The 10331-nt window shown below is 49.0% G+C and overlaps 1 protein-coding gene across 1 annotated transcript; it reads left to right on the forward strand.

The window, feature by feature from the left end:
• Positions 1312-10214, forward strand: ALDH2 (aldehyde dehydrogenase 2 family (mitochondrial)). The gene is made up of 13 exons (XM_021413392.1): positions 1312-1501; positions 2181-2285; positions 3493-3633; positions 3880-3959; positions 4463-4574; positions 5469-5597; positions 6062-6175; positions 6541-6643; positions 6839-7023; positions 7366-7530; positions 7830-7987; positions 8728-8842; positions 9719-10214. The coding sequence occupies exons 1-13, from the start codon at positions 1382-1384 to the stop codon at positions 9749-9751; spliced, it is 1560 nt and encodes a 519-aa protein (XP_021269067.1). The 5' UTR covers positions 1312-1381; the 3' UTR covers positions 9752-10214.

Here is a 10331-nt window from a genome sequence, read left to right on the forward strand (position 1 = left end):
CTTTGGTATTCTTTTGCTCCTGTTGGAAACACTGTGTTGGGGACAGCAGGATGCATGCCTGCAGCTTTGGCCACCACCACAGCTGGCCTGGCAGGGCCCTTGCACTGACTCATATCGCGATGCCTGATGCTGGCTCCTCCAGTGCACAGCCTCACAGCCCGATTCCACAAAGCCACATTATTCAGCTGCCCAAGGTGGTCACCCTGTCCTGTCCCTGCACCCCTGCAGAGTGCTGCAGGGGAGCCCCGGGATGGCTGTGCTGGCTATAGGAAGCTTTGTAACCTGAGCTTTAGTTTCTCCTGGGCTGAGAGTGAAATTCAACCTCTCACCGTGGCATTTGGCTCCGCTGTGGAAGGGGGAGGGAGTCTCTGAGCCTGTACCTGCCCAGCACAAACAGACTGGATGATTTCCAAGCAGGCACCTGGCCTTTGTGCCTCCTACCATCTCATCTTGCAGCAGGCAGAATCCCCGCCAGCCACTGCAGGGCTGAAGGTTTGAGGCCGAGTCTCTTTGGAGGCATTTCCTTCATTGCATGGGATTTCTGCATTGCCAGGCTTGTCTGCTAAGCCCCAGGGATAGGAAGGGACGTGCTTAAGAGGAGCAAAAAAAAGTATTAAGACACAGATGTCATTTAAGCCCCACGTCATTGGTTGTCCATCCAGGTATCAGCAGAAGTCATGCACAGGACAGCAGAGAGCTGCATGGAACAGCTGAGAGCACAATGAGAGCTTAGCCCTGAGCAAGTGTATTTTGGAGATTAAATACTCCTCACATTTTTCAGTCCGTACTTTCCTTAGTGATGGTGATGGTAACTTCAGAATATCTCTGTGGCATATTAATTTTTCTGGACCTAAGTCTGATGAAATCATACAAGATATCTCAAACAAAGAAGCAGACAAGATATTTAACCATTGTTAGAATAAGCAATTTTTGCCAAGCATTCATTTGCATACACTGAGCAATCATCCTGCTGTGAGAGTGCTTTGCTGGCTTTGATTTGCTTCCCCTATATGCAATGGGGTTTTTTTAGATTCCTGTGTGCCACTAAGGGCAGCCTGTCCAGGTGAATAGAGGTCCCCGTGCCAGACACTGCTGAGATGTGCATCCCCAGTGCACGTGTACCTTGGCTGTGCTGTCCCATCTGTGCCACGTGGGTCCGAAATCAACTGAACCGACATGGGCCACGCCAAACTGTGCCGAACCAAATGAAGTTGGGCCGAGGTCCACCCATCCGACCGACGCAAATGGGCAGGCCCGAAGCCCTGCCGAGCCGCGCCGACACGGGACGGTGCCGAGGCGGGGCGGCGGGGCGGAGCGGGGCCGGGCAGCGCCGGGGGAGGGCGGTGAGGCTCGGCGGAGCGGGGCCTGGCGCAGCGCAGCGATGTTGCGGGCAGTGGGGTTCGCCTCCCGGCTCTGCCGCGGCCCGGCCCGGCAGCTCTCGGCCGCCGCCGCCTCCCCCATCCCCGCACCCAACCCGAGCCCAGAGATCGCCTACAACAAGGTAGGGCCGGGCAGCGCGCTCTCCGGGGCGGCGGAGAGCTCCGAGGCCCGGGAGCGGCGCGGGGCCCGGCTCTGGCACCCGTGGGGAAGCGCGGCCCCGGGGCGGGACGGCCGGGACACGGGGCGGGATGGCGAGGGCTGCGGAGAGGAGGCCCAGCTCCGGGCGGCCCGCGCGCTGCCCTGCGTGGGGAAGCGAGCTCGTGTTCGTGGGGAGAAACCGGTGCTCGGCAGCTGCTGTCGGCGCCTGTTCTGACTGAGAGCTAAGTGCTCGGCTACGCGGGGTGCCTGAAATGGGCCGATCAGGGAAATGCTGCAGCAGTTGTAGTGCTGCGCGCAAGATCCAGCGTGCGATCGGTGCCTGAAGCGTTGTCCCGCTGTCCCGAGGCTCCCCGTGTCCGGCTCCAGCCAGGTGCTGCAAGGACCCAGCAAGGCAGGAACCGCTGCCACTTCACGTGTCGTTTGCTGAGATTTGGATTCTTTTCGCTAACTCGAGGCTGTCTTTTGTTGCACGCTTCTAGGCTAACATATCTCCTTCCTATCAGTGCCACTTTGGAGTCCTAGCAAGCCACGTCCCTTTAATTCAACAGCCTGCTTATATGCCATCAAACAAATAAAGCTCTTACCGATTCCTCCTAGGTTTGGATCTAAAGTGTAACGCCAATTTGCTCGCTTTGTTACAGATTTTCATAAATAACGAATGGCATGATGCAATCAGTAAGAAAACCTTCCCAACTATCAATCCAGCAACAGGAGAAGTTATCTGCCAGGTTGCTGAGGGCGATAAGGTAAATGTTCTCTCGATGAGATCCGTTCAGTTGCAGTGGGACACGTGAACTGATCTCCCCCCGTACAGCTCTGCCAAGTGCCGTGTTTGCCGTAATAAATGCCAGATCTACACAAATACTATGTCAAGTGCTGCTTATGCCCTTCCTTGACTACAGCTTCCATAAAATCCTCCGGCTTTGCCTCTGTCCACCAACTGGGAGGTCTGGGAGCAGCTGTGGGTGGATGCTGCTGAGGCAGGCAGGGCTGAACGCGGCCCCTGTCCGGCTGTGGGTGCTGTGGCAGGAATGGGATCCAGAGTCACGGCTTGGGAGGAGACAAAACGTTTGTATTCACCTGGACAGCTCCATTGTGCTGTATGTATGTATGTATGTAGTGGAAGACTGTCTCCAGCCCAAGGAAACTTGAGAGAGTGAGCTAACTGTTCTATGAGTTAGGTAAGGCCCTCCTAGGAGTCTGTGTCAGAGCAAAGGTTCTGTTCCGCAGCAATCTGGCGCTCATCCTACAGCCTGCATGCTTGTCTGTATTCCCCAAGGGGGAGGTGAACAAAGGAAGCCCCATTGTTATTTGCTTGTCTATGGTGGAGTGACTTGTCTTACAGCAAGCCAGAACAGAAAACCAACTAGAAACAAATGACAGTCCTGACAGGACGGGATGATGGATTAGAGATACGTGATCAAGGAAAAATATACTGGTGAAATCTAATCCTGAAAAAGTGTCAAAAGCAGACTGCTGGAGGTTTTTCTTTGCCCTACACTAGGATGTAAATATCAACCCAGCAGATGAGATCGTGGAAATAACCTGCCAATATTTGCGCTCCACATAGCTGAAATAACAGCATAAGCACAGGTGGTGGCTGTGCAGCTGCTGCACCCATCTGTTCAGCTCCCCCGTCCCCGGGGATGCAGGCAGCAGGAAAGCTGTGCACAGAAGCTGCACTGCTGCGTGGCGCTGCTGGGGCTGATGCTCCTGGGATGAGTGGTCCAGGGGCTGCACCCTGTGAGCTCCACAGCTCTGGGACTGGTGCGTGTCTTGCAATGATTCATTCAGCTGTGGAGGCAGAAAGTCCTTGTCCCAGCAAGGCGGTCATTAGCAGCCATTGGTGCCATGTTTTCTCCTGGAGTCCAGGGAGGGCTTTAGTTGTATTTTGGGAAGGAACAAGGGAGCTGGTTACCCCTTTCTCATGCTCTTGCCCGGACTCCTCCACAGGCAGATGTGGACAAGGCTGTTAAGGCAGCCAGGGCAGCTTTCCAGCTGGGCTCGCCTTGGAGGAGGATGGATGCTTCGCACCGGGGGAAGCTGCTGAATCGTCTTGCTGACCTGATTGAGAGGGACCGGGCGTATCTGGCGGTACATACTGCAACCTGTGGTCCCTAACCTGGGGCAAAGGGAGGCACAGATGGGGTGGTTTGTACCCATAGGGTGGGGTGGAGATTTCGGCCATAGCGAAAACTGAGAGAGCTGCAAAAGATGGGGAGGGAAGTAGTTTGGGGAACCCGAAAGCTAAAAGGCCAACACGCAGAACCAATCCAAATAGCAAACAGAACCAAATCTGAATGGGTATGTGTGATTGTCCCCATCTCATTGCATTTGTAGGCACTTGAAACTCTGGATAATGGCAAACCTTACTCTATTTCCTACTTGGTGGATTTGGACATGGTTGTCAAATGCCTCAGGTAGGTGTGGAGGCTGTGCTGACAGCATGGTAACTCAGCTGGCCTGCGGTGGTTGAACCTCTGCACACACAGAGAGCAGATTGCTGTGAGTGGGGCACTGTGGCTGACAAGGCTGGAGCTGACCCCTTCCGACTGTTTCTACCTTTTTTCCTTCCTTTTTTTTTTTTTTGTAATTAAGAATGAAACTAATTCTTGTCACTTCCCCAAAGGCTTTGCTTTATGTACGTATATACAGGATTAGCATTATTAATGCTAATAACTGTAATGCAGTACACAAATGACAGAATATATGCCATGCAAATCTCTAGCAAACACGCGAGAGACAAATGTTTGTATTTATTGTCCGCTCTTATAATCACCTTCCTGGGAAACCCTTGTGTCAGTATGTGCTTTAGGAAGTGACTGAAGAAGGGAGGAAACCAAATAGCTGAAGGAACGTTTCTTGTTTTGTAGTGACAAGAGACTCATTTTAAATTCACTGACCCAAACTTTATTCTTGCCAGGTACTTTGCAGGCTGGTCTGATAAATTCCATGGCAAAACCATCCCTTTAGATGGAGACTTCTTCTGTTACACCAGACATGAGCCAGTGGGAGTTTGTGGACAGATAATCCCAGTGAGTAAAATGTATCAGTAGGTCCGGTGGTATTTCAGGAATTCAGTGTTATGAAGAGGAGTTGTCTTAAAATGCAAGTTATTATCTGTTGTGCTAAGCTCAGCTTCCTTCAGATGGTAAAAACAAAGTTGTACTTGCACCAGCTGGGAGGGCTGTTACTTTGCTCTGCCAGCAATGAACTACTTGTCGATTTCATGGGCTACGTGCAAGATTTATGTTGTATTTCCTGCTGCTGCAAATAAAAAAAAGAACATAAACCTCTTTATAGGAGTTGTCCAGCTCAGAGGCACTGTTCAGACTTCGGATTCTAATGCTAGGAAGTAGTTTGCGTGATGAGGAAACAGAGAACTAGCACACGCAATTCAGTTTTATGTAACGAATCTTTTTTCTGTAACTGGTAGCAAGCACAGCAAGGTGGTTTGTGAACAACAAGGCCAAATGGATGCCAGGTCCACAGACAGTGATATCTGCTTACAGGAGTAGCCAGACTCTGGTCGCTGTGTGCAGTATTTGCATGCTTTTTGTATTTGCAGTTGTGCAAGAGCTGAACGTTAACGCCTTTCAGGTCTGCAAGCCCTGCTCTGTCATTACAAAGGCTTTCTTTCAAAACACCTCAAAAGAGAAATGTAATGGCTAAACAGACAGTAAAGATTAATTACAAAAGAGCTGTGGTTTTGTAGTAGCACTAAGAGGCTTCACAGTTCAGAGTCCAGTTTTCCTGGACAAGCAGAAGGCAGTGCCTGAAAAGGAGCCAAACTCAGATGAGCAGCTAGGGAGGGATCACAGAGTGCTTCCATAGGTGCTGCACCTGCAGATCTGAACGAAGCTCACTGGTTACTTACTCATTAATGGGCAACATTCAAACTCAGACCAGAAAATATTTCTGTTTTCCAGTGGAACTTCCCGCTATTGATGCAAGCATGGAAACTTGGGCCTGCCCTGGCTACTGGGAATGTGGTTGTGATGAAAGTGGCAGAGCAAACCCCCCTGAGTGCTCTCTATGTAGCTCATCTGATCAAAGAGGTGAGAGAAGAGGCTGGGTTCTGTCGGCTGACTCACTATCACTGCTGGATTCAGGGTAATACAGCCCAACTGATGAGCTCCACAGGGCATGTGACAGGGACAGAGAAGAGTTGTCTGATCCGAAGGAAGACTGAATTGTCTCAGATATCCTAGCATTTGCTTTAGCAAAAAACAAATAACCAAACATCCTTGTCTCCATACATATGCATGCAGAAGGCATCCTCGATTTAGGGAAGGACTCTGAAGTTAAAGTAACAACTTTAGGGTGCTTAGAAAATTAGAATACATCTCCAAGCTATGTCTGTGATGCACGGCGGGGAGAGGAATTGTCCTGGTTCTCACAAACTAAGCATTAGAACTGAAGACATGGGAAATGAAAGTGAGATAGGAAATGCTGTTCTCTGTGGGAGGCATATTGGAGCACTGCTAACAGATGAGTGTATGTGTAATCTTTGATCCTGCAGGCTGGATTCCCACCAGGCGTGGTGAACATCATCCCTGGCTATGGGCCCACTGCAGGAGCTGCTATCTCTGCCCACATGGATGTAGATAAAGTGGCCTTCACCGGCTCCACAGAGGTAAAGGAAGACAAATCTTTAAGCCTGTGGGACATAAAGAGCATCTCATTGCTGCAATACATCTTTTGTACAAAATACTGGAGGGGCATAACTTCTACAACTTACTTTGAAAAATACAGCTGACTTCAGGGTGTGACAATTTTACTTTACATAAGGCTCCTTTTAGGTGCTTTCTTTAGAACATTTACTATTGTTTTCCTTGTACTAGAGGTGAAATTGTGGGCAGGCTTCAGTTGTTCCCTCAAAGCCCTGACAATGAAGGGATTACTATTAAACTGCTGACTGAAATCTAAAACATGTGATCTAAAACAGGTGCTGCTGTATGCTGGAGGTAATCCCTAATACCTCTTCTTCTCATGATGCAGGTTGGGCACCTGATCCAGAAAGCTGCAGCAGAGAGTAACCTAAAAAGGGTGACACTGGAGCTCGGAGGAAAGAGTCCGAATATAATCATGTCTGATGCTGACAGTAAGCACCTGCTAGCATAATACTTGATCTGTACCATTCACATTGGCTTGCTGCAAGCAGAGCTAGAGGAAAAGAAACCCCTCCTATGTTGTGTGATTCTCCAGCTCTGACACCACCTGGCTGTGCACAATCATTGTTCAAAAAAGTCTCTCGGGTTGGTTTTGTTTATTTACTTTTTTCTCTCCTCAATTCCAGTGGACTGGGCTGTGGATCAAGCCCATTTTGCCCTCTTCTTCAACCAAGGGCAGTGCTGCTGCGCAGGATCCCGAACATATGTCCAGGAGGATATATATAATGAGTTCGTGGAGAGGAGTGTTGAGAAGGCCAAGTCCAGGGTGGTTGGAAACCCGTTTGACTTTAAAACTGAGCAGGGACCTCAGGTGAGAGCAAGAAATGTCACGAGCCATTATCTCATTAAATAACCCAATCCCAAGTAACTGTGCATCACTAGGTTAGAATGAAAGGTATCCTCCATTCTCCTCATTAATCTCCTTTGAACCGTGCCCATTACTTCCTTGTGCAGGAGGGAGAAGTTCATTAAGCATTCTGATTATTCCAAAACCCCACACTTGAAAGCAGCATTTAAAAATTATCATCTCCCTTTGAAGCCGGTTTGGCAGTCTGTTGAAACGAGCACAGCCGCACGCAGAGCAGGTTGCAGTCACATCCTTTTTTACCCCCAGCAAATATCAAACTGATCTGCCTGTCCCGATGGCTCTTAGGTGGATGAAGAGCAGTTTAAGAAGATCCTTGGTTACATCAGTACTGGGAAGCGTGAAGGAGCCAAACTGCTGTGTGGTGGCAACCCTGCTGCAGAGCGTGGCTATTTCGTCCAGCCCACTGTCTTTGGCGACGTGCAGGACAACATGACAATTGCCAGAGAGGAGGTGAGGCCTGCAGCACCTGTCAGTTTCTCTCCACTTTGTCATTTTGCACCCTCCGCTGCAAAATGATCCATGCCTACAAGCACCAGACATCCGTTACCTGAGAACAGAAATGGAAATTTGGCACTTCTTAGAAAGTCACCACAGAGAACTTCGGTCCTCATTACATGCCGGGTGCTTTGTAACATGGGAAGTGGCCACATGTGTAACTTCTAAGATACAGGTGTAACTCCAGTGTCAACAACAGCCTCTCCTGGGCTCAATGTACAGACTTTTTCACGTGATCTGTTTGGATTTTGCAGATATTTGGGCCTGTCATGCAGATTATGAAGTTTAAAACAATTGAGGAAGTAATTGAGAGAGCAAATGACTCCAAGTACGGTCTAGCAGCAGCAGTCTTTACAAAGGATCTTGACAAGGCAAACCACGTGTCTCAGGCCCTGCGAGCTGGAACAGTCTGGTGAGCCTTGCCACTTCCTTCTCCTTAAACTGCTGGAAGCTTTCTTGAGCTCTGATTTCCCACTGAGATTGCTCTTTGATAGCCTGTGTCTGCTTTGGATCCTCACAGAATGTAATGTCAGACCTTCAACTGCAACACTGAGTCTTGGTGAAATGTAGCTATAATAAGCTTCCATTCTCCCACTGCGAATTAGCAAATGGGACGGGGAAAAAGAAGTCCAGTGCTGCAGCTGGCAATGACAACAGCTACTGTGGAACTCTGGTGCCAGCAGTGATTAGATCATCAAGCACATCTCTACAGTCTCAGCTGTGCCACCGATACTATTCTGTATTCTGAAGCCATGCTGAAGATTATGCTGAAGTCAGTACTTTGCCACATTTTGCTGTTTTAGCACAAGGGATTTTGGAGATCCAGTATCTCACTATTTTATTTTTAAGTATATTGGGTGAACCTGATATCATTTTTTTAATCGCATTTCCTTCAAAGATGTGGGTAACAATCCAGATACTTGGTTATGTGATGCAAGATGTGAACTAATTTCATGGTGTTCTGTTTCCTGGTTGATGAAGATAAGGTTCCAGTACTGAGTAATTCTGTTGACTAAGATAACTAACAAATATGGAAATTGTGCCCAGAAATTCAGCCATCTCTCTGCTGTAAACAGACATCTGCTGTGAAAGAGCTCTTCATTACCCTACAGGGGTAAACAAGAGGTTCTTAACTCTTGGTTTCCTTTTCAGGGTAAACTGCTATGATGTGTTTGGTGCACAAGCTCCATTTGGTGGCTACAAAGCATCTGGGAATGGGAGAGAACTAGGAGAATATGGTCTGGAGGCATACGTAGAGGTGAAAAACGTGAGTATTCCTGTATCTGAGTACCTCCCAAAGCTCCAAATTGTCTTTGTATCTATTGGTTTAGGCTGGCCAGAGAGCTGCAGTTCCTTCTGATACTTTAAGCAAACTTGGAGCTGCACTTCTGAAGTAACCACAAACAAAACTCCATGTAACTGTATTTAAAACAGAAAGCTAGTCCCGTTTTATACAGCTGAAAAAAGTAAGGATGCGTGACCTGACTGATAGGTTCCCCGTTGCCTGCACCACTTGGCACTGTTTAGCTGTCTCTCCCTGTAAATAAAGCAGGTGTGTTGGCTTCTCTGCAAACTTACTTCGTGGAGACCAGAGAGAGCCTGCACTGGGGGGTGCACGTCAGTTTATGTGGGTGCAAACTTGCAGACGCACTCATCACTCAAGAGGGGGAATTCGAGTAGTGAACACCACCCCTTAGCACCACTATCCTGAGTTGACACGCCCTCAGTTCCCCAAGGCTGGGGAAGCATTCCAGGCATTGGGCAATCCTGTTGGTGCAGAATGAGTAATTTCTCATAAGGCAAGGCAGAAGGGCCGTCACACTGCCTGCCTGCAGCTGCAATGTTTAAATTGTGACAGAGCTCTTGGCAGAGATGGTGAGCATGCGGTTCACCATCAAGGCGTGCAATGGTTCAGGGCTTCGTGTGCTGTAGGAGCTCCAGGTGACAACAAATGAGAGTGTCCACTTGCACCCCTCCAATGAGTCAGAGAGACCCCCAAACCGAGGCACTCCCAGGTAGCAACACACCGACCTCTGGTTCACCCCAGGGAGATGCTGCTGCCTCGCAGCCCTCAACGGAGCATAACTGAACATAACCAAACATAGCCCGCAAGAAAGTAACGTGTGACTTTTGTCTTCTCTAGGTGACAATCAAAATTCCACAGAAGAACTCCTAAAGTAGGACAGCAGCCTTCACGTGCTTGGAAACACCAGCTTCATGAGATACAAAGCAAGGAAACCTCTTCGCCTAACACACAAAACTTAAACAGAAAATACGTAATTCTGCATTAAGAAACTATTCTTTACAAGGTGCCTGAAGGAGCTTTTGTTAAAAATATTACTGGGCTTTAGCTTTTTAAAATACCAAATACAATTACTTCAGCACTAACGTGGTGCGTGGGTGTACTCCTGTTGCATCTGTAACTGATGAATGTGTTCCCTGCCCCACCCCCAAAATCATGTAGACGTTTGCCTGGCCAGCAGTGGGTTTATAACATATCCCCTCAGGAGCCTCGAGGCGCAGAGCTGTGCATTACTGAGGTAATCTGAGGTGAACACCTGAGGCGCGGGCTGGTTCTCAGCTGCTCTCCCCGCTCTCGTTTTGTACCTGCTCACAATAAATAACTTTCGTCTCAGTAACGCTGACCCTACCTTCTCTTGGAGCGCTTTGTAGTAGCAGTCTAAGCAGAGACTCGAGCACACGGACAACTTCGCGTTGCCTTCCCTTTCCTTCGTCGTTCAGTCCGCCCGCCGAGG

The sequence above is a fragment of the Numida meleagris genome, chromosome 14 (assembly GCF_002078875.1).
Source record: "Numida meleagris isolate 19003 breed g44 Domestic line chromosome 14, NumMel1.0, whole genome shotgun sequence".
Taxonomy (NCBI): domain Eukaryota; kingdom Metazoa; phylum Chordata; class Aves; order Galliformes; family Numididae; genus Numida; species Numida meleagris.